This window comes from Cetorhinus maximus, chromosome 4, assembly GCF_964194155.1.
Source record: "Cetorhinus maximus chromosome 4, sCetMax3.hap1.1, whole genome shotgun sequence".
Taxonomy (NCBI): Eukaryota; Metazoa; Chordata; class Chondrichthyes; order Lamniformes; family Cetorhinidae; genus Cetorhinus; species Cetorhinus maximus.
Genome location: NC_135882.1, coordinates 52,524,690 through 52,549,139, shown reverse-complemented (window position 1 = coordinate 52,549,139; position 24,450 = coordinate 52,524,690). Strand labels below are relative to the sequence as shown.

The 24,450-nt window shown below is 40.0% G+C and overlaps 1 protein-coding gene across 3 annotated transcripts in view; it reads left to right on the top strand.

Moving 5' to 3' along the window:
- LOC144679623 (BEN domain-containing protein 5-like) overlaps positions 1-24,450 on the top strand; it is a 70,699-nt gene that overhangs the window by 35,543 nt on the left and 10,706 nt on the right. For 2 of the 3 annotated variants that reach the window (XR_013576378.1, XR_013576377.1), the window contains exons 3-7: positions 3,577-3,835; positions 7,808-8,100; positions 8,195-8,405; positions 18,646-19,588; positions 19,733-19,859. Coding sequence is in view for 1 of the 3 variants with exons in the window: in XM_078540197.1 (XP_078396323.1) it covers positions 3,577-3,835; positions 7,808-8,100; positions 8,195-8,405; positions 18,646-18,896 (1,014 nt within the window). In the remaining 2 variants the exon portion in view is untranslated. Of the gene's footprint in view, positions 1-3,576; positions 3,836-7,807; positions 8,101-8,194; positions 8,406-18,645; positions 19,660-19,732; positions 19,860-24,450 lie in introns of those variants that run through there. The other variant, XM_078540197.1, reaches the window with a different exon arrangement.

Here is a 24,450-nt window from a genome sequence, read left to right as displayed (position 1 = left end):
CTCTCCAAACATCCTGTTGCCTGAACCTCCCTCTCGCTAACCCTCCCTTTCACCAAACCTCTGACTCCCCACTTCTCCTGCTCGCCACTTCCCTTTCCCAAGCCCTTGCTGTGAGTGAGGGCTTGGGAGGTGAATGGTGAGAAGCAGGAAGAGCAGGTATAGAACAAGCCAGAGAGGTGTTGAAAGGGAGGGTCAGCAGCCACTGGGAGGGTCAGAGAGCATGAGAGGGAGGGTTGACAGTGACTGGGAGGGTCAGGGAGCTGGGGTGGCCGCTCCAAAATGGCGCAGATTGGGTCATGAGGTCCTATGTCAGTCTCAGCACGAAACATCATTAAAATGAAACTCCTGGTGCTGAACACGAATACCCATTAACTGCGTGACTTTAAAGTGGGGCAGCTTAAAAATGGGGGAATAACTATACAAGAACAAACTACCCAGGAATGCAAAAATTTACTAAGAGGTTTTACAATTATATAAAAAGGAGCATAGTTAAATTAATTGTTGGTCCACTTGAGGCAGAGACAGGAGAAATTAGCATAGGAGTAGGAATTGGCAGAGGTAGTGAACACACATTTTGTCTGCCCTCACAGCCGAAGCCTTAAGTTACGTATCAGAAGTAGAGGCTAATCAAGTGGCTAAGAGTGAGGAAATTAGGGTAATTATCAGCAGAGAAGAATTATTGGAGCAACCTAAGGGACAACAACCCAGGCTACATCCAAGGGTTCTAAAAGAAATAGCTGCAGACAGAGTGGATCTGCTGGTTTTGATTTTCCAAAATTCTCTAGATTCTGGAACTGTCCCAGCAGATTGGAAGTTAGCAAATGTAACGAGATAGTCAAGAAAGGAGTAAGAAAACTGGGAACGACAGGCAAGTTAGCCTGACATCAGTTGTTGAAAAAATGCTGGAATGTCTTACTAAGCAAGTCTTCACAATACACGTAAAAAATCATAATATGATCAGATCAAGTCAGCATGGTTTTACAATAGGGAAATTGTGTTTGACAAACTTATTAGAGTTTCTTGAGGATGTAACAAGTAAGTTGGACTTCCAAACGGCACTCAACAAGGTGCCATTCTAAAGATGAATACACAAGATAAGGGCTCATGGATTGGGGGTAATATATCAGCATGGATAGAAGATTGCTTAATGGACAGGAAGCAAAAAGTAGGGAGAAATGGGGCATTTTCAAGTTGGCAGGCTAGTGGAGCGCCACAAGGATCAGTGCTGGGGCCACAACTATTTACAATCTATATTAATGACTTAGATGAAGACACCAAGAGTAATATACCTAAGTTTGCTGATGGCACAAAGTCAAGTGGGAATGAAAGCTTTGGGGAGGACACAGAGGCTGCAAAGAGATGTAGGCAGATTAAGTGAGTCGGCACAAGGTGGCAGATGGGGTATGAAGTGAGGAAGTGTACAATTTGATCATAAGAATAGAAAAGCAGAATATTTTTTAAAAGGTGTGAAAATTGCAAATGTTGGTTTTCAGAGAAACTTGGGTGTGCTTGTACAAGGAACACAAAATTAGCATGCAGGTACAGCAAGGCAAGGAAGGCAAATGACATATTGCCTTTTATTGCAAGGGGATTGGAGTAAGTCTTGCTACAATTATACTGTATTGGACTTTATTGAGACCACACTTGGAGTCGTGTGTGCAGTTTTGGCCTCCATATTTAGGGAAAGATATGCTTGCATCAGAGGTGGTGCCATGAAGATTCACTAGATTGGCCCCTGAGATGAGAGGGTTGAATTGAGTCTACTTTCTCTGGAGCTTAGAAGAATGGGAGGCGATCCAGTTGAAACAGACAAGATTATGAAGGGGCTTGACAGGGTAGACACTGAGAAAGTGTTTCACCTGGCTGAACATGGGGGTACAGTCTCAAGGTTAGGAGCTGATCATTCAGGATGGAGATGTAAGATTTCTTCACTCAAAAGGTTGTGAATTTTCAGAATTCTCTACCCCAGAGGGGTGATGTAGACAGATTTTTGGGTTCTAGGGGAATCGAGGGAAATGGGGAGCGGCCAGAAAAGTGAAATTGAGGCAGAAGATCAGCCAAGATCGTGTTGAATGACTAAGCAGGCTCGACGGGCCATATGGTCTTCTGCTTTTTCTTATGTTCTTATGTTGCTGGTACTTCACAGTAATCCTATTGTAGCTTTTTGCACCCAAATAGCTTGAAGAGAGAAAATAAGTTTTTAATGAGAAGTAGATAGTAATTTCGAGGAGTTAATGTTAATTCCACTTGTTTGTCTCCTGCAGTCACATAACAGAAACAGCTTGCTACTTTTTTTTATGTCCTGGTTTTGTTGATACCTCAGGTACATAGCTTGCTATTTGAAAATCTTATACCTCGAGTTAGTCCAATGTTCATATTTATTTTACAATTTTTATATTCAGCCTATTTTCCTGTCCTCCTCTAAGGTGCTTGTAGCTGGAGCCCTCCGGTACTTGCCCAAGTGGTCATTCATTGTAATTGTGCCTAGATTGAGGATCCACAAGCTATTCAAACACAGGAGCTTTCAGAGCTGTGCTGAGTGCAGTCTTCAATGACAGAAGGCACCACTGAACAGTGATCAGGAGTGGGAATTCTTGCTGCTATTTCCTGTCTCTAGTTCATTAGGGTCTCTATTACCCTGACAGCTAACAGCGTAGCTTAGGAAACAAATCTATCCCTCCATTAAAGCTACCTTAATCAGCTGAGCCATTGGGCCCTGGCATTAATAATAAAAACAAAGTGCTGGAAAAACTCAGCAGGTCTGGCAGCATCTGTGGAGAGAGAAACAGAGTTGACATTTAATTGGACTAGAAACGTTAACCCTGTTTCTCTCTCCATGGATGCAGCCAAACCTGCTGAGTTTTTCCAGCACTTTCTGCTTTCATTTCAAATCTCGAGCATCCACAGTATTTTGCTTTTTTAGCATCCTAGCATTAATATTTTTAAGGTTTCTTGTTATTTTTCCTCCGACTTTGACCTGTCATCCCTGGACCATAAATTTTTGATCTGAGAAGCCACTATAATTACCCCTCTTGCTTAATTGCAAAGAGTCAAGTATGGGTGAGATCAGACTCCGTAACCTAACTGATCCCACTTGCTTTGTAAAGAAAAGAGCATGTGTGGTTTTCTTTTTTCCCATTTTTAAACCAGACTGCCAAAAGCATATTAACATTAGGGGATGGAAGAAAAAAACAGCAATACTCCTATATTGTCTGTAGCATTTTAATAACAACCAACTAGAGGTTCAGGCCACATGGATGAGTTGAGTGAATGGAATCTTGCAATGAAAATCAACAACATTGCATCATGCGCTAGTAAGAACCATATTGTTTTCAATTCTACGCTCGATAAGCAATTACTGATATTACTCTTGGAATGTAAATGCAATGCGGCTTGTGTTACAAAATTTACTAATTTATCAGTTGTGCAATGTAATAGACTTCTGTTAATCCTCAGATGATTTACACTTGGAGCACAAAATCTTTTCCCTCCTTTGAAAAAAAGAATCTAGTTAGTATTTATTTTTGTTTCTGAAACTGAATGAACACTGAAAATGATTTATTTTATTTCTCCTAGGAACAAGATGTCTCCTGCTTTGAAGATAGCAGTGATGATGACGACCAAACGCTAAAAATCTTTGATGAACTAAAGCATAAATATTCTCAGGCCAAGGCCAATAATAAAAAGTTGATTCAGGAACTTAAAAAAGTTACAACAAAACTCCGATTTGCTGAAGAAAAGCAAAAAGAATATGAACACTTGGCATCTGAGCTACAGAGACTGAGGGACCTAAATATGGACCTTCAGAATGCACTGCTTTTGAAGTTATTTAGATGTAAGTCTTATCTCTCCATAATTGGGTTCCAGCTCAAGCTAGAGTTAAGTGTAGCAACACTTAATGGATTTTACTATTGAATGTCTCACTTGCATCTTTTTCATTACTTTAAACCTCTGCAATAACCTTATTAAAAGTAATTATCTAAATTAATGGTTTAAATGGCTGTATTATTGTCTTTGCCAATTTAAGTACTTTTTCAAATTCGAACCTGGTAAATTATCTAGTTAATGCAAACATGAGGTGCTTAATTATTTAAAAGTTTGTAGTCCATTATTCAATTCCTTTTACATCAGAGGCTTTGTACTAATGTGGCGATAGATGTGTTTCCTGTACAAAATATACCATACCTCTTTGAATTAATGCTTTTGGCTCCTGACTTTCCAGTTCACTTCCCAACCTGCTGTATCCATTTAGTTTATAGGGGTAATTTCTCAGTACCTGGTGTGACTGTATTAATTTAAAAGGACCTAGCGCTTGAGACATTTCAAACAGACAAAGTCACGGCATGATCTGATAGTTGTTTAAAATTATCTGGGAAACTGACAGGGTAAGTGGGGCCAGTTTTCCAATAGGGGAATCCAGAACAAGATGAATAATCTTACAATTTGAGCCAAGTCAAAAGCAACTCCATGACGTTTCTCCTATGTCTTAAATCTCTAACATTTATTCTGTCTGTGTCCCTTTATTCCAGCTGTTCAGTTGCTGGAAGTAGTCTGCTTCTATTTACTCTGTTTCACCCCTTTATAATTTGAAACACCTTGATCAACTTAACCTCGAATCTCCTCTGTTCAATTTTCCACGTCTTTCATTATATTTGAACTTTCTTCATACCAGAAAGCATCCTAGTGAATCTGCCTTGTTTTGTCTTTTTTTTGTTCATTCATGGGATATGGGCATCGCTAGCGAGGCCAGCATTTATTGCCTATCCCTAATTGCCCTTGAGAAGGTCTGGTGAGCTGCCTTCTCGGTACACTCAGTGCTGTTGGGAAGGGAGTTCCAGGATTTTGACCCAGTGACAGTGAAGGACCGGTGATATATTTCCAAGTCAGGATGGTGTGTGGCTTGGAAGGGAACTTCTAGGCAGTGGTGTCCCCATGCATCTGCTGCCCTTGTCCTTCCAGATGGTAGCAGTTGTGGGTTTGGAAGGTGCTGTCTAAGGAGCCTTGGTGAATCCCTGCAGTGCACATTGTAGATGATAAACACTGCTGCCACTGTGTGTTGATGGTGGAGGGAGTGAATGTTTGTGGATGGAGTGCCAATCAAGCAGGCTGCTTTGTCCCAGATGGTGTCAAGCTTCTTGAGTGTTGTTGGAGCTGCACTTACCCTAACAAGTAGAGGGTATTCCATCACACTGCTGACTTGTGTCTTGTAGATGGTGGACAAGCTTTGGGGAGCCAGGAGATGAGTTACCTGCCACAGGATTCCTAGCTTCCTTATTTCAATATCCTTTTCGTGGTGTCCACCCTAAAATTACACAATACTCAAAACTGTGGTTATGCTGAGACTTTACTTAACCTTGCTATTACATCTCAACTTTTTGTATTGCACACTTCTTGCAGCAAACCTAAGAGTCTGTTAGCCTTTTTGTAATGGCTGCATTTGTCACATTTAGTGATTTGAATTCCACCTGCCATTCTTGTGCCCATTCCACCATTTTATTGACATGGAGCAAAGATAGGAATTTGGGATTGAGAAGAGAATGGTGCCATGGCTAACCAAGCAGGGTGAGTTAAATGGCATGCTCCTGTTGCTATGCTGCTAGACAATGGGTATGCAATCCGAAGGGGACTGATATTGGGTAAAGCTATCGCTGGCTCAATATTGGTGCACTAACATACGCAATCATTTTAATGTAGGATTGACTGACTCAGCTCATATACCATGCCAATTATGCAGTAATAGGCTATTTCCAGCTATTAAGCTGTTGGCAGTTGGTTATTCTTGGCCACATAGTGTGTCGGGTGCTATGAGATGAGTTGGATACAAGTGTGAAAAGAAAATCTTTTGAGGATGGTTATCCTTTAATTTATTTCTCTTCCTGTGTACTACTTTTAGTCTAGAGAATGGGGGACCTGCACCTATAGGTTTACTACCATGTGACAACTCCCAGGAGAAGTAGGCTAAGGATGATCATCCCCTTAATGTTTCCCTTCTGTTAGAAACTTCTTAGCCTCCATTTGGCATCTTTGCATAATTTGCCTGAGACTTGCTAAGAAGTGGGGAAAAGCAAACCTGTGTTCCATTACTCCAAATTTGAGAATTGCTGAAAAAAGAGACATGTCGAAGCTTTTTGGCTAGCACTCATCAGGACACTTCAAGAATACCAATATAAGGGGGGAAACAGCAACTTGGACTGTATGAGGAGAGAGTGTTGATTGGTTGTCAAGTAGACTTTTTTTAGTAGAGGCATTGCCATGGAGAATACACTAGTGATGGTGACTGACAGTTAACTGCCAATCATGGTTTGAAATTTAAACCAAGCAGCTACACTCTGGTCAAGGCATTGTCCTGAGGAATGAATCAGTGAGTGACTGTCAGTTATTGCACCTGTTTCAGCTAAATAAAATGTGTGCCTCCATAATTATATTAGAGCACCACTGCTGGTCATAATATAAATGAGAATTTTACATGTTTATTGTGACTAACCATGAAATTTAAAATTGAACCTCCAATTAATTTTGTTAATCTACAAAACCCTTATTCTTCCATGGAGGGTGGTTTCTATAGCTTTTGGTAGATAATATCTTCGAAGTATAGTAGGGCACACATCTGTGTATGAAAGTTAAATTCTGTCAATGGATCATGCACTTATATTTTCAGGATTTGGTGTCAACTATGGCTTGTGAAGATGTATACATTTGAAAGTCTTCTGTATGTGCTCCCTGTGGTCCTCAGAATGATGGCAGTACATTTGAATTTTTACGGTGAATTGTTATGTCCTCCATGTGGTCTGTGAGGAGTTTCTGGTACCTGCTGGAAAGGTATCCATGACTCAAACTCTCGAGTCTCAGTTACTTAATATCTACTAACGATGATCCTCCAAGGAGAAAGATCTGCAGGATCTCTTTGGGTTGAAGTGGCTCCAAAATGATGTAGCTACCAATGGAAGTTTGGAACCATCAATCATTGGCAGACTCAATAACCTCAACCTGCAGTTAACTAGGACACTGGTGTCTAACCTCCAGCCTGTCTCATTAACGAGACCTGGAGCTGTAGGGCTGATTATGTACTTGGAGGGCTACAATTCTTCTGCTTCAGATCTTGGAAACCACTATGATAATGGCTCAAGTGGCATTTTTCTGGACAAATAACACTTTATTGTTTTAACTGTTTAAGTACCACAAGTATCCTTGCATGTACTGGAAATTCCCCAAGTTATGGCTCTTGCTAAACTGTGTCCTAGGTTTTCTTCGAGTCACTTTTTGTATAACTATTGCATAAGGAACTACCTAATGCAAGTATGTCTAACTGAGGATACCTGACTTTCTGGTAAGGACTTGGGAAAAGGCGGATTACATCTTTTCAGGGCAGGGCCTATTTGGTGACTAAACTCTGGACAGTGGTTTCCAGTGGTATAGATTTAAAAAATAGGGCTATTGCTCCAAACTACCTATAGCCTTAAGAATCTTAAGGTCATTGGATTTTCTTCCATGCTTTGTTCTTTTATCCTCTTCCCTTTTAAATTGTATTGGTATTTGTCACTTTATTAATTTCAAGTTTTCCTTTTTTTTGCTCTGTTTATAAGTTATGAATTTGTCTTCTGCTTCTCCTGACCTTTTATAATGTTACAACCAAAGTTATTTTTATGGATATTTATAGCTGATGACACAAGTATAAATAGACCTTAATAGTTTGCACAGATGGGAAACTCACCTTTTTAAAATCATTTTGTAATCTGTAAAAACATTAGTTTTTGAATTAGCTCTTTGAAAGCAATTGAATAATAAATCAATATTTTCACATTTTCAGTACCAGAACAATACCATGGCTCAAATCCTGAGGAAGAGCTAATTGACAACACATCAGCACATCAACTGATTTCAAGTACTCCAGTAACTTCCATTCTGCAAGACCATTTGAACATGCAACAAAGAGTTTATCCTGGCAAGAAAAGCCCACATGCTCTTCTTCCAACTCCAAGTACTTCTGATCATCTAGAGAGTCAGATTGAAAACGGGAACAACATGGTACCATGTCCATGGGCTTCAACCCAAGCTATTGCTATGGCTCAGCCTAATGTTTACTCTGTTCAGGATGGAAAGGTAAGGTTAGCTTTATATATTATAGATACTTCCCATATTTTGCATATATGAGCTGAATTTGCAAGCTACAGATTCTGACACCATTTGTTAATAGGTTCACATTGGTGCTAATATATGGATTGATGAGGACAAGTGGGAAACTGTGAAACGTCAACCAAGTGATTCAAGATTTACTAAGTGCTTGGCTGTGGCTGTCTGGGGAGTGGATACCTTGAAGGACAGAAGTGTCACTGGAATTGCATGCAACTCCACGAAGTCATCGCCTAAACCACCTCTTTCCCCTTATAAAGTACAGATTATTAAAGGTGAGTTTAAGAACAACTTTACACAGCAGAGGTTTTTGCCTTTTAAACTTCTTTAGTTTTTTCCTTAGAATTTCCATCCTCTCCGTCCCTGCCTTCCCCACCCTCCTGCTTACCTAGGAAGGTTCTAGCTTTTTGTAGACATGTTTCAGAATTCTGCTGTACCAAAAAAAATAATCATCAGAATTTTCTTCTTCACTTTGCAAAGTTAAAGCATTTTTTTAAAGCAAATAAATCTCAATTTTGTTCTAGTAAAGCAAGGCAGCATCATAGGCAGTGCCCAACAGCTGGTGACAAATGTCACTTGCAGAGCAATCACTGTTACAAATATGAGTTTAGCAATGTCACCAACCAGTAACCATCTAATGGAGTACTTACGACCATTGAAACTAATATTTTTTTCAATTTGGTCAGTTTAGTTTGGCATAAAACCAAATAGAAATTGCCTGTGTTCTTCCCTGCTACTCCTATTTTGCTTATCAAACAGTTTTGGACAAAATCAAAAGCTGCTTTAATTTTATGGAAGGCGGTTGAAACAATTGTATTTTACAACTGGCTTGTTGATAAGTTACTTTGTGGAGATAAAGTTATATGTATGTCTAATATATCTTTAATGGGAAGATAAAACTCATGTCACTGGTGGATTCAATATATCATGTTTTCCCTCAGTATAATCATGTGAAAAAGAGGGCTTAAATGTATTCTTTCTCCAGTGTCCAATAAATGCAAGTTTTATTTTCATACAAAATGTGATGAGAGAGTATGATTCCTGCAATTTCCGAACAGTTAAGGAAGCAAACAGCTAAGGTACAAAGACCAAGAGCATCCCAGGTTTCATCCTCAGTCTATGCTTGCCTTTCTGTTCTCAGCTGATATGGTGGCAAAGGACAGGATTTGGCTTGGAAGGGAAATACCACGGCAGAATAGCCTGCTGACTTGCTGTCTAGGTTCACATGGGAAGAAGTTTGAGAGATTAGAGTATGACTGGCGCCCATGAAACTTTCTTTTTTGAGGAGAAAAAACTGGTGAGAAAAAATGATTTATTTCTGCTTGTTCGCTTATCTAGTTGGTATACCATTGTAATACTAAGCCATATGGTGCTAGATTTGATTGCTATAAAACATTGCTCTGCTTGAGATCAGCGAACTCAATGTCAGGAATGTTATAATTGGCCTCTGCTAGAAAGTGGAAAATCAATCAAATTTTCCGATCCTTATTGATGTCCACTGATTCGTGTTGGAAGTTGTATGTGTGGACGTCAGATGAAGTCAGGATCATGATTATCAATGATGCCACCTGCATTTGAACAACCTGTCTACTCTCATTGGGCTCACACAGGAAGATTGGCTAGTTGGGCAAGGTGCTTGGAGGGCTTTTGCATCTTAAATGTATACTTCAGCATTACTCTGCATACAGGAAGAGGAACAAAGCTCTACTGTTCCTCCTGTTTCATCTCGCGGAGTGACGAACTCCTTTTGATGGCAATCCCTCATACTCAAAGATAACAACCCTTATTGGTAGAAAAATCAGTCTTGATGATTATTCAAACCAATGTGAGTGTCATGCTGTGCTGTATATTTCACAATCCCATACAGCTAATTTGGCGTCAACCAATGCTGCTGTTTCTTCTGTTCCTATTTCTTTTAGGAGCTCAGTAAGCTGGTATTCACAATGGCTAATATCATCCGATATTGCTTCTCACTAGTTCATGTGACTAGCTGCAAGATTTTCTCAGTTGTCAATGTTGATATAAGATTGTGCTTGAGCATGTCCTTGTCCATCTTGCTACCAGCCCTGTTTCTACTTGGCCCATCCCGGTTTACAGTGAAGCATCATTTTTGGCATTGTGGAGTCTTCCATGCAGACTACATGTTTTGCAATATGCTGTTGTAAGCATGGCCTCGATTCCAATGATTTTGATATGCTCTTTAATCTTCAGGTTTGTTACTTTTGCCTACCACTTGATTTGCATGATGGACCTCGGGTGTTAGGTAGAAGTGGAACTTGTTAAACTGCCAATTATTACGCTGTTCACATGTCCATGGCTTTCATTCTACATCCAAAGGGTGATGATCACAGAATATACATTTTTCTATTTTATATATTTAAATATATATAAAATATATATTTATTTTTATATATTTGGCCTTGTGCTGATTTGAAACATGCTTTTCCAGTTTTTCAATCGAAGTAATGGATTTCATGATAGAGGTTTGTTATCTACTAGTGCCTCATTTAACAACTCAACGCCAGTGTAATTATTGACATTTGATTTAGCATTTAATGTTGATAGTTGCTGTAGTATCAACCAGCCCCAACAAAGCAAAGCATCTTTTTTTTTTCAGGCTTATGATAAGATGGTATTTGCTGCTTTGGCAAACCAATTAGTATCTATCTGAGTCATAGAGGTCTACAGCATAGAAAAATGCCTTCAGCCCATCGAGTCTGTGCCGGTCAAACAAGTACCTAACTATTCTAATCCCATTTTCCAGCACTAGGCCCATAGCCTTGTATGCCATGGCATCGCAAGTGTACATCCAAATACTTCTTAAATGTTATGAGGGTTTTTCCCTCTATCACCCTTTCAGGCAGTGAGTTCCAGATTCCCATCACCCTCTGGGTGAAAAAATTCTTCCTCACTTCTCCTCTAAACCTCCTGCCCCTTACCTTAAATCCATGCCCCCAGGTTATTGATCCCTCCACCAAGGGGAAAAGTTCCTTCCTGTCTACCCTATCTATGCCCCTCATAATTTTTATACACCTCAATCATGTCCCCCCTCAATCTCCTCTGCCCCAGGGAAAATAACCCCAGTCTATCCAATCTCTTCTCATAACTAAAACTCTCCAGCCCAGGCAACATCTTGGTAAATCTGCTCTGCACTCTCTCTAGTGCAATCACACCCTTCCTATAATGCAGATTCCAGAACTGCACACAATACTCTAGCTGTGGCCTAACCAGCGTTTTATACAGTTCCAGCATAACCTCCCTGCTCTTATATTCTATGCCTCGGCTAATAAAGGCAAGTATCCCATATGCCTTCTTAACCACCTTCTCTACCTGTCCCACTACTTTAAGGGACTGGTGGACATGCACACCAAGGTCTCTCTGACCCTCGGTACTTCCCATGGTCCTACCATTCATCATGTATTCCTGTGCCTTGTTTGTCCTGCCCAAGTGCATCACCTCACACTTATCCGGATTAAATTCCATTTGCCACTGATCAGCCCATCTGACCAGCCCATCTATATCCTCCTGTAATTTAAGGCTATCCTCACTATTTATCACCCTACCAATTTTCATGTCATCCGCGAGCTTATTGATCAACCCTCTTACATCTTATCTCCAGCACAGCCATGTGCAAGCACAGACCCATATAGGACCTCTGTGTGACCTTTGTCGCGGCTTTACTTAGCTTGATGAGCTTCCAGTTCCATGGATGGCCATGTCTAAACCTTTGGTCATGTTTTCAAGCGCAGCAGTGGAAAGAGGCTGGGTACAAGCACAGATCCTTTTTGTTACTAGTGCTCATCAACATTGGGGCAGTGGCATAGTGTGAATGTTATTGGAGTAGTTACCCAGAGGCCAAGCTAGTTCTCTTAGGGACACAGGTTCAAATCCCGCCAAGGCAGCTGGTAAAACATTTTTAATTCCAGATTTATTAATTAAATGTGAGTTTTAGAGACCATGAAACTATCGGATTGTTGTAAAGATCCATCTGGTTCACTAATGTCCTTTAGGGAAGGAAGTCTGCCGTCTTTATCTGGTCTGGTCTACGTGTGACTCCAAACCCACAATGTGGTTAACTGTTAACTGCCTCTGAAGCAACTTAGAAAGCCACACAGTTATACCAAACAGTTACAGAATAGTAAAAAAGAATAAAACTGGATGTATTGCTGTAAAAAAGAAACATTTTTGTCAAAGCTTTTAGTCTTTTCATCAGGACAATTCACAAGAAAATACTAATGTAAGGAGGAAATGTTGATGCATCCTCCATGGCAATGCCTCTACCAATCAAAGTCCACTTGCCAGCCAATCACTCTCTTCTCATTCAGTACAAATGTGTACTTTCCCCTGACATTGGGTTTCTTCTTTTGCAAATTGTCCTGATGAGCACAAAACGAAAACCTTCGAAAAAAAATCTTTTTTTTTCATCAATACTCAAGTTCTCTACTACCAAATGACTAGATGTATGACCTGGCATCGACTTAGGTGCTGAAAATAACAACGGCACACTGTGCCAGTTAACACTGCAAAGTCCTCTTTCCTAACATCTATGAGCTTATGCGAGAATTGGGAGAGTTGTTCCACAGATGAGTCAAGTAACAGCAATAGTCATATTCACTGAATCATACCTTGCAGCCAATGTGCAAAACATCATCATCCCTGGGTGTGTACTGTCCTACCAGCAGGACAAGCCCAACAGGACAGTGGTATACAGTCAAGAGGAAGTTGTGCTGGGAGTCTGTAACATTGACTCTGAATGCCATGAAGTCTCATGGCATCAGATTAAACATGGGCAAGGAAACCTCCTGCTGATAAGCACGTATTGCCCTCTCTCACTTGATGAATCAGTACTCCTCCATGTTCAAAACCACTTGGAAGAAACACTGAGGGTAGCAGGGGCACAGAATATACTTCATGTGGGGGACTTCAATGCTCATCACTAGTGGCTCAGTAGCACCACTACTGACTCTGCTGGCCAAGTGCTGATGCTGGGGGAAACCAACAAAAGACGAAAAAAACCCTGCTAGACTTTGCACCCATCAATCTATCTGTCACAGATGTATCTGTCCATGACAGTATTGGTAGGAGTGACCATCGCACGGTCCTTTGGAGATGAAGCCTGGTCTTCACACTGAGGATCCCTCTGTTGTATGTTGTGGCACTACCACTGTGCGAAATGGAATAGATTCAGAACAGATCTAGCAGCTCAAAACTGGGCATTTATGAGGTGTCGTGTGCCATCAGCAGAAGTGTATTCGACCACAATCTGTAATCTGGATTTCCAGAAGGCGTTTGACAAAGTGCCACATCAAAGGTTACTACAGAAAATAAGAGCTCATGGTGTAGGGGGTAACATATTAGCACAGGTAGAGGATTGGTTAGCTAGCAGGAAACAGAGTAGGCATAAATAGGTCATTTTCGGGGTGGCAAGATAGAAAGAGTGGAATACCACAGGGGTCAGTGCTGGGACCTCAACTATTTACAATCTACATCAATGACTTGGATGAAAGGACAGAAGGTATGTTTGCTAAATTTGCTGATGACGCAAGGTAGATAGGAGAGGAAGTTGTGAAGAGGGCACAAGGAGTCTGCAAAAGGATATAGATTGAGAGTGGGCAAAAATTTGGCAAATGGAGTATAATGTGGGAAAAATGTGAACTTGTCCACTTTGGCAAGAAGAATAGAAAAGCAGCATATTATTTGAATGGAGAGAGCAAGATTACAGAACTCTAGTACAGAGGCCAGTCCCCTTTTGACATCATGAGCTGAAAACACGCCCCTTGAGGTCAGTCTGGAACACCTGGCAGTTTTCTTTTGTGATTTTTAAATATTTTGAAACAATTATGATACTTTTTAAAACTGTTATAAACTTAAATAAATTGAAACTTTTAAAACAGTTTTTCAAAGTTTGCTGAGGTGTATCCCATGGACATTATTGCTACTTGGCTTCTCTGGGTGCCCTGGTACATGAAATCATGAAAAGTTAGTATTCCACAAGTGATTAGGAAGGCAAATGGAATGTTGTCGTTTATTGCAAGGGGAATGGGATATAAAAGTAGGGAAGTTTCGCTACAGTTGTACAAGGCATTGGTGAGACATCAAAAGTGCAGTTTTGAAGATATTTAAGAAAGGACATAATTGCATTAGATGCAGTTCAGGGAGGGTTCACGACTGATTTCTGGGATGAAGGGGTTATCTTTCGCGGAAAGGTTGGACAGGCTGGGCCTGTATTCCTTGGAGTTTGGAAGAATGAGAAGTGACCTTGTTGAAGCATATAAGATCCTAAGGGGATTTGACAAGTGAGTGCTGAAAGGATGTTTCCCCTTGTGGGCGAGATTAGAACTAGAGGACAGAGTTTAAAAATAAGGGATCTCCCATTTAAGACAGCGACGATAAAAAATTTTTATCTGAAGGCCGTTAGACTGTGGAATTCTCCTCTTGCCCAGAAAGCAGTGGTGGCAGGGTCACTGAATTTTTGAAGGCTGAGTTAGATAGATTCTTGACTGACAAAGGAGTCAAAGGGTACAGGGGGTAGACATGAAAGTAGAGGCCGCAATCAGATCAGCCATGATCTTTTGGAATGTAGAAGCAGGCTTGAGGGGCTGAATGGCCTACTCCTGTGCCTAATTCGTATATTCATATGCTCATGGGCCATATCCTTCACCTTACCATTACATCAAACTAGAGGATCAGTGCTGGTTCAATGAAGAGTGCAGGAGAGCATGCTAGCAGTAACACCAGGTATACTAATAGTTGAAGTGCCAACCTGTTGTAGCTACAACACAGGACTATATGCATGCCAGACAAAAGAAGCAGCATGCAATAGACAGAACTAAGTGCTGCCACAGCCAATGGATCAGATTAAAATTCTGCAGTCCTGCCACATCCAGTCATGAATATGGGTTGGTAGCTTTAAACAACTAACTTGAGGGGGCTCCACAAATATGCCCATCCTCAATGATGGGGGAGCCCAGCACATCAGGCAATAAATGCTGCCTTAACCAGCGATGCCCACATCCCATGGATGAATAAAAAATAAAGACAAGGTTGAACATTTTCAGCCATCAGCAGACAGAAATGCCAAGTGTTTGATCCATCTCAGCCTACTCCTGAGGTCCCCAACATCACACATGTCAGTCTTAAGCCAATTCGATTCACTCCATGTGACTTCAAGAAATGGCTGAAGGTACTGACTACAGTTAGGGTTTTGTGTGCTGACAAAATCCCGGCAGTAGTTCTGCTCCAGAACTAGCTACTCCCCTAGCCAATATAGCTACAACACTGAAATCTACCTGATAATGTGGAAAATTGGCCAGATATGTCCTGTCCACAAAAACAGCTCAAATCCAATCTAGCCAATTACTGCGCTATCGGTTTACCCGCAATCATCTGCAAAGTGACATAAGGTGTCATCAACAGTGCTATCAAGTGGCACTGACACAGCAAATAACCTGCTCACCAATGCCCAGTTTGGTTTTCACCATGACCGCTCGTCTCCTGACCTCACTACAGCCTTAGCCCTAATATGGACAAAAGAACTGAATTCAAGATGGACAAAGGAACTAAAATCAAAAGGTGAGATGAGAGTGACTGCGTTTGACTGAGTATGGCATCAAGGAATCTTAGCAAAATTAAAGTCAAGGAGAATTTGGGGAGGGGTACTGGGGAACTCTGCACTGGTTGGAATCATACCAAGCACAAAAGAAGATGCTGTGGTTGTTGGAGACCAATCATCTCAGTCCAAGGACATTGCTGCAAGAGTTCCTCAGGGTAGTGTCCTAGGCCCAGTCATCTCTAGTTGCTTCATCAATGACCTTCCCTCCATCATAAGGTCAGAATTGGGAATGCTTGATAATGATTGCACAATGCTCAGCACCATTCGGGACTCCTCAGGTACTGAAGCAGTCCATGCCTACATGCAGCAAGACCTGGACAACATCCAGGCTTGGGCTGAAAAGTGGCAAGTAATATTGGCACCACACCAGTGTCAGGTAATGACCATTTCCAACCAAAAGAATATAATCATCTCATCTTAACATTTAGTGGCACTGCCATCATTGAATTCTCACCATCAACATATTAGGGGTTTCCATTGACCAGAAACTGAACTGGACCAGCCATATAAATACTGTGGCTACAAGAGCAGGTCAGAGGCTAGGAATCCTGCAGCAAGTAACAAGTCTCCTGACTCCTCAAAACCCGCCCACTATCTACAAGGCACAAGTCAGGAGTGTGTTGGAAAGCTATACACTTACCTGAAAAGTGCAGCCTCAATAATACTTAAGAAACTCAACACAACCCAGGGCAAAGTAGCCTGCTTGATTGACACCCCATCCACCAACGATGCATGGTGGCAGCAATGCGTACTATGTACATGATGCATCACTGCAACTTGCCAAGGCTTCTTCGACAGCATCTTCAAAACCTGCGACCTCTACCACCTAGAAGGGCAAGGGCAGCAGATGCATGGAAATACTACCACCTGCAGGTTCCCCTCCAAACCACACATCATCTTCACTTGGAACTATATCACTATTCCCTTCACTGTTGCTTGGTTAAACCTTGGCACTCCTTTCCTAACAGCACTATAGTTGTATCTACAGCAGTTGGACTACAGTAGTTCAAGGAGACACTTACCACCACCTCCTTAAGGACAATTAGGGATGCGCAACAAATGTTGAACTTGCCATCAACACTCACGTCCCATGAAAGAATAAAAAAAGTTACTAAATGCTCCAAATAGAGCTGACTCACCATCTAAACAAACCTTTCTTGGCACCCAAACTTGGCCAGAGGCTTCAACAGACCCAGTCAGCTGACAGTGTCACAATTCTTGGTCATGTCAGTGAAGATTATGTTAAGGTCTTTTATACTACTACACATGTTTTTTCTGAATCTGCTGAGTGATGAAAACAGTCAATGATGTTGAAGTTTGAATTTAAGTGACAATATGCCTTTGGGAGGAATGTGTCAACATTTTGAAAAGGTTGATTGGGAAGTACTTTTGTGGATTTGTTTCCAGCAATCAAATTAAAATAAATTTCTCAATATGCGCCAGTTTTTTTAGTCTCTCATGCTTATAAATGCTATGATTGTATTCTTTAAATCTTGTGGGCTGGTACCACTTCCAGATGATTTTGAAGCACCTGTATAGTTAGTAAGTGGCAGCCCAAGTGCTGCATTTGTCAATATTTGCAAGGTTTGCACCTGGTTCTGGGGCTTTATGATTGTCTTTGTCTGATTTGTTTCATTAACCTTGGCAGTTATTAGGATCTCCATATTATTTTGTACCTGCTGTGTGACTGAAGATTTTGTGTATATGTTGATTGCTGCTTTATTCAGTGGTTTATCAAAGTACTTGTATCATCATTATGCAATCTTGTCTTTGCATAGACTAGGACAGCATCCTCTGTACTCTTCAGAAATCCAGTCTTGGTATATTTGGAGCTGTACTCTTAATGAATCATAGAAGCTCTTTATGTTATTTTGATGAACATGTTGGATTTTATCCACTTTTTTTGTCTTTCATTTGCTGCAGCTTAGCCTGGACCAGATAACTAACATTTTTATGCAATGCTTTCATTGCAGGAGATCTATCTAATGCTATCTAATGACAGCATTGCCCCCCCAACCCCCCGCAACCTTTCTGCTTGTAAGCATCACTTATGAGAGATACAACTCAAACTCTTCCCTAGTAAGGAATGAACACTTAGAGGAATTGAGAAAATTGGGGATTTCTTTTTAAAGTAGCTCTTTTCCACCAAAACTGCCCCCATTACCTGCGACTATGCCTGTGACTGAGGCATTAAAATCATTCTAACCTATATAAACCTATAAGCTGTTAATGCAAATTCTAGTTTTATGATCTCTCCATTTTTTTTGTCTTAAATCTCTTCATATACATGTTATTTGTTTCATAAGTTTTTGAGTTCTTTAGTCCCTTACACTTTTAAGTCATTTATTTAGTATTTTTGTTTTGGCTAAGTATTTCTAAGTGTTTTTATTAATCTGGCCTCTTTTGATATTGTAATCTTTCTAACATAGAATTTGCATTTATATAGCATCTTTCAGGCACTTCAGCATCAGAAGCATAGTCTCTATTTTTATGTCGGCAAAGCAACCAATCTGCGCCCAAGTTCCCAGTGAATTTATTTTGATCCATGATGGATAAATGTTGGGCAGCATACTAGGAGAATTTTCCTGCTTCTCAAACTGAAACCTGCTATCTTTACAGCCACCTGAACAGGCAGATGGGACCTCGATTTGACATCTGATCCGAAAAGTAGCACCTGCAACAATGCAGGATTCCTTCAGAATTACACTGAACCGTCAGCCTAGACTACGTGCTGTAGTCCTGGAGCAGGCCTTGAACTCCTAGCATGCTTGTAACTGACTGCGGAGGCTATCAATGAGGCATCTGATATATATTTCAGTTTTCAAAAACAAATCAATTCTTAAAATTTACAGCTCTAGATTAATATTTTAGTGAAACTAAATAAAATTCTGTTTCCTCTACAGAACAATTACTGAACAGAATACGACAAGATGCCAAAGATGACAATGAGATCCACAAGCGACTAAATAAAGTCAATCGATATATTGGGGAAAAAATAATGGACATTAATAAGCAGTGGCGAAAAGCCAAAGCAGAAATATCAAAATTTAGGAACTGTGAATGTGAGATGGGATTAAAATGTGAAACTCATGCACATTGTGAGAGATCCGAAGTACCTATCAAGGAAGAGATTGAAACCTTTATCTATGAATAATCTAGTGAGAACTAATGTCTTGCATGATCAGAAAGTTCTGTTCATGGCTATTCTGATTATTAATAGTATATAACTATTATTTGATTACAGTGAAATCTACTTGTTCTCTTATTTGTTTACATAGAATGGTACCATAGAAAGCTTTTTCCTATTAATTTCTGTATAGCTTTCAAGTTTTATATATCAATGTTAAATCAGTGGAATGTTCAGATAATTCAGCAAATTGTTGTGGAATTCTACAGAAGGAAGTCATTTAGCCTGTTGCAACTATGCCATTCTCAGCTGTCTACTTATTCCCCATTTCCTGCCCTTCTCCCATATTGTTTCTTTTTAATTCAAATATTTATCCACTTCCCTGTTAAAGCCTATTATAGATCCTGTTTCCACGACCTAACAATGCTGAGTTTAATAATAAATAATTCTCTTTGCCTTTTATTATTTTGGTAATGATAAATTTAAGCTCTTTATTTACTGAGTCATCAATTAATTGGACATAGTTTTTCCCTATCTACCGTATCAAAACTCTTTTATTTTGAATATTGCATAAGATCTTCTCATGATATTGCTTGTAATCTTATAAAAGATTGTGTCAGTATCTGTGATCTGTCCTCATAACCAAATTATCTCATCTCTGGAATGATCTTAGTGAATCTCTTCTGTACTCTGACTGTGACCTTGATGTCCCTATCTCAGTAAGTCAAAAAAAACCAAATATAAAATCAAAAATTTGGCTGAACCAGTGTTATGTTTAGCTTTAGCCTTACCCTTTGCTTTTGTATTCTGTGTCCCAATTTATAAAACATAGAATCTTGTTGTATACTTTTTTTTTTATACAGCTTTATCATTATTCATTCGTTGGATGTGGCGATCACTGTCCGAGCTGGCATTTATCACCAATCCCTAGTTGCCCTTGAAGAAGATGATGTTTAGCATTTTTGTACTGCTGCAACTCGTCTAGTGAAGGTACTGCCAAAATGCTATCAGGTGGGGAGTTCCAGGATTTTGACCCAGTGAGAATATAGGAATGACAATATATTTCCCAAGTAAGGATTATGTGTGACTTGGAAGGAAACTTTGAGGTGATGGTGTTCCCATACATCCAACTAGGTGGTAGAGGTCGTGGAATTGGGTGGGACTGCCATGGGAAGGTGCTGTGGTGAATTTGTAGATAGTAAACACTGCAGCCACAGAGAGGATGTTTAAGCTGGTGGCTGGCATGCTGATCAAGTTACTGCTTTATCCTGGATTATGTTCCCCGGATTCCCATTCACTTCAGTTTTACTAGTGCTTCTTGGCACGTATGTGATCAAATGCTGCCTTGATGTCAAAATCCCTTGGAAGTGAACTTGTCCTCTCACTTTTACAGATATGTTGATTGGAATCTCTTAAGTCGTCAGCTTCTCTTTTTTTAAGGTTTCAGCATTTATTGTATATTTCGTATCCTTATTTCTCAATGATAACTTTCAGCTTGTGTCATACTATTGGAACTGAGTAGTTCACTCTTTTGAAAAAAATATTATAAGTAAGATATACCAGGTTCTGTAAGGACCACTGTATAAGTTTTAGGTTCAGGAGTCACAGATTACCCAAAATACATGGTTGGGAACTCCCAAGTGATTTTAAGGCAGTTTTTTAAGAAGTGACAGCTTATTTATGATGCATAAGCTAAATAGATAGGAAAAGCATACAACCGTGACAGGTGAGAGCAGTATACTGATCCCAGAGGACAAATGGATGGATGGGGCAGAGTGTGTTGATCCCTTGTGGCGACAGCCTTCTGCTCTGTAGCCAAAGTGTTAGGTCAATCTTCTCCCGGTCTCCCATCATCTCTGGTCTTCCTCCATCTGAAGATCAGGCAGCTGCCTGACAAGGACTACCCCCAGCCTTTGCGAACCCATTAATATACTTTATTTCTAGGGGCTGATTGCTTACCCTGGGTGGGAGGGGGGAGGGGTCACCTCCCCTTGTCCATTACTTTTGGTTTACCTCATACTGAGGACTATTTCTTAGTCTTTACTAAACACTTGTTTAAATAGGGCAGCATCTTAGGCCAGCGTTGTGTTCCTTCTTATCTGTTAAATAGGTTCCAAGCCAAATGGTGAAATGTGAAACTAGGCACAAATTCTTTGCGTAATAATTGGTTTATCCATAAAATGCAGCATTACATATGCCTGCATCCTACATACTAACACCGTATCCCAGAAGGCTTCCTTTTGCTCATTTTTGAGCAAACTAAGAACAATTAACCTAATGAACCACCCCTTTAAAGAGGAAGTCTTTCATTATATGTGCTCAAGATACTTAATCAGTGCCCTTCGCCTTTGTATCCTTAACCTTGATAATACAATTAACGTACCATTAATATATTCCCCTCTTTAAATTAAAACTTTATAACACAATGTTCCAAAACAAATCAAAGAAAAAAATGATTTTCATATTCTATATATCACATCATAATACAAGACTTTGCTCTTCTAAGACCTCCAATAGTGTTTCTGTGCAAGCATTCCTTTTGTGGTAAAGCAATCCAACAATTGGTGATTTGCGTCAGCCCATTTTATCTTGGTGACTTATTTTCTTTCTAGCATCTCTTTTATGCTAGCAATGCCAATCCTTAGCCTTTTCTCGGTCGTACTTTTTTACCGAATGTACGTTATCCCACAGGGAATAGTTTCTACCTTGCATTGAATGGGCAAACTTTTTTCGGAATATCTTAAATTCCTTCAAATGTTTAAGTAAAGTCCCATATCCATTGCTTCTATCAGAGCCAGCATTTCTGCAGCTAGGGTACTTTTAACCACCCTTTTTATTTTCTTGGCTTCCCAGGCCAAAGGAGAACACTTTTTCCATTTTTACCCACTAAGAATAGTAATCCAGCTGTACTCGAATACCAATCAGGAAAAAGGACTAACTTCATAACTTTTGGGTGATCCAGGTCTGGAAACTAGAGTGCACATTCTTAAAATTTAATTTTGTTAATGTTTTATTTGCCCTCAAAAGCCATCTTGATTGTATTGTGTTTCATCATAGTATTAAGTTCCAATACGCCATAACTGGCATCAGGCCTTGTCTGAGTACAAAGCTAGTTTAACTGTCCAATCAAGCTTCTTAGCTGCTCTGTTTCTTCTTTCTGTGATGATATAGACTGATTTATTGGGATATGATTAACACTTCCTAGATACAATTTTTGATTTGACGTTTTCTGATCAATGTGTAGGGAGATCAATGTGTAAGCTTATATATTTAGACACCCCAGTTCCTGACTTTCAATCTTAAACTCCCCTTTTATCTGTCACACATTGCTCAGAATCTGCAGAACTACCCATAGAAAATCATTGACATGTGTCATGAAGATACCTGAGAGTTTTTCTTTATGATTACAATAGAATATTGCTGGATCTACCTTCAGCTAAATGCATCCTACTTTCAGCAAGACAGACCTAACCAAGAAATGCCATGGTATCAATGCATCATTTAATCCACAAATACGTGTTTAATTTCCACAGCTTCCCTTCTACATCACTTGCTTCATTAGGTGGCTTCAAAAACACTTCTCATTGAAATTTTTTACCCTACAAAAATGCGGCTTTTATATGGATTGACCTACATTCCCATGAATGTGGCTAAAGGAGTTAAAGTTTTCAAGATTATTTTTTCTGTCACGGTGGCACCACTCTTAACATCTCGATCACCAAGTCTCTCTTCAAAGCCTTTAGCTACTTGTCTCAATTTAGCCTTATGTCCCATCTGGGAGTATTTTTCTCCGTACACGTCCATTTGTGTTTAAGGCTGGCTGATTCCTCTTTGGCTTCAGAATAGACACCAAATTCCTTCCAACTATCCAGCTCTTTTTGTTGCTTCTCATATTGATTTATCTTCTAATTTGTTGGCAGCCACCAAAACTACCTAATAATGTCTTCTACTTCTCTTCATATTCCTAGTTTTTTCTGTAGTCTTTGTTCTATCACACAGCTTAGTCAAGCTGTGGCCTCTATTTGCCCTCCTATCTATTCCTGGACTACTGCTACAGGATCTCTCCCTCCCAAGATCAGAGGTTCTGTCACCAGTACGTAATTGTTCTCTAGTGCCCGAGTCAAATCCACCATGTGGACTCGCACTCTATTTTCCTGATTTCCACTGTTTCACTTGATTTGCCAGTCCAGAGATCTTACCTCTTTCCTATCATCTTAGACATTTAACCAATGCGTGAACTTGCTGGTGGCATTACCTGCTCTCCCTATAATGGTCAAATCCCTGCATTCACTGGACCCTTCTGTTATGTACATTACATTAATGCCAATTTTAGGCAGTTGTTCTTTGGGTACAATAGCCCTATCCTATGCATTGGTATCACTTTGTCTGTTGTCACCCAGCCCCTTAGCTATGGTATTCTGTTCCTTTATAATTGTCAAATCTGAGTGTGAGGTACAGGATGCCTCCTTCTTCTAATTTCTTAGATTCTGAAAGTTCGTAGTAAATCTAGATTAACCTAGATGAATGGACCCAAATAGTTTGACTACCATGTAGAATCACTGTCTTCCCAGCACACTCTATCACTTTTTACCTGGACCTTTACACTTTTCCTGACCCTCACTTTCATAATATGCTAAATCCCCAGGATTAAAGCTTATCTCTGAAGGTCTTCTACAGTGTTGTGAAGCTTGCCAAATTTTCCCTGAGACTTCTGCTTTGATGAATGAACTTCTCTCTGCATGTAGGGGATTCAAGTGCGTAGATAAGGCCGGAATATGATCACACAGTACAGAAGGAATTTTTGGATTCTGTCCATAGACCAACTGATACAGACCTAAACTCCCAAATATTTGAAGTGAATTCTTCGCATGGACTGCCCACACCAGATGTTAGCTTGCAATTTGATTGCTTGACTAAAATCTTATGGAGCATCTCACCAAACATGGCATGATTTCTTTCATAGAGTCCATTGTTGAAAGGATTTTCAGCTCTGGTGATCATAACTACAATGTTCATATTTCCTCACACGTTCCTAAAGTCGTCACTTGCAAATACTAACCGCTCCCTACCCCCCCCTCCAAATGATGGTCAGTCAGGAATTTAGCTGGCTCCCAGTCCGCAATGTATCCATGTTTCCATGATCTTAATCATGTATTACTGTAGAAAGACTGAACCTTGTTGCCATGTTTATGAAATTCAAAATGATCATGTTTCATTCTTTGTCCCACATCTTTAAATCCATCACTGCTACTACTCATGCTAATGGGAGACTTATAAAAAGCCATGATGGTATCCTCTGATACTTTTTGCATATATCACATTTTTCACTAAGCTTCGTATGCTCGTTATCAGCTACCTCTGCATCCTTTAGTAGGATTGTTAATCTGTGTCGAGGGATGAACAAATTGTCACAAACTTTAAAACAAATTGTTTTTCTCTCAAACTCCTATCATCTGATGCCACTAACACTTTAACATTCTGATTAGAGGTACTAGGTTTTATTAAAGGGATGCAATAATGTCCTGATGGGGTAAATTGTATATCTACCGACTTTCCAAAGACAATTGCTTTATCATATTTC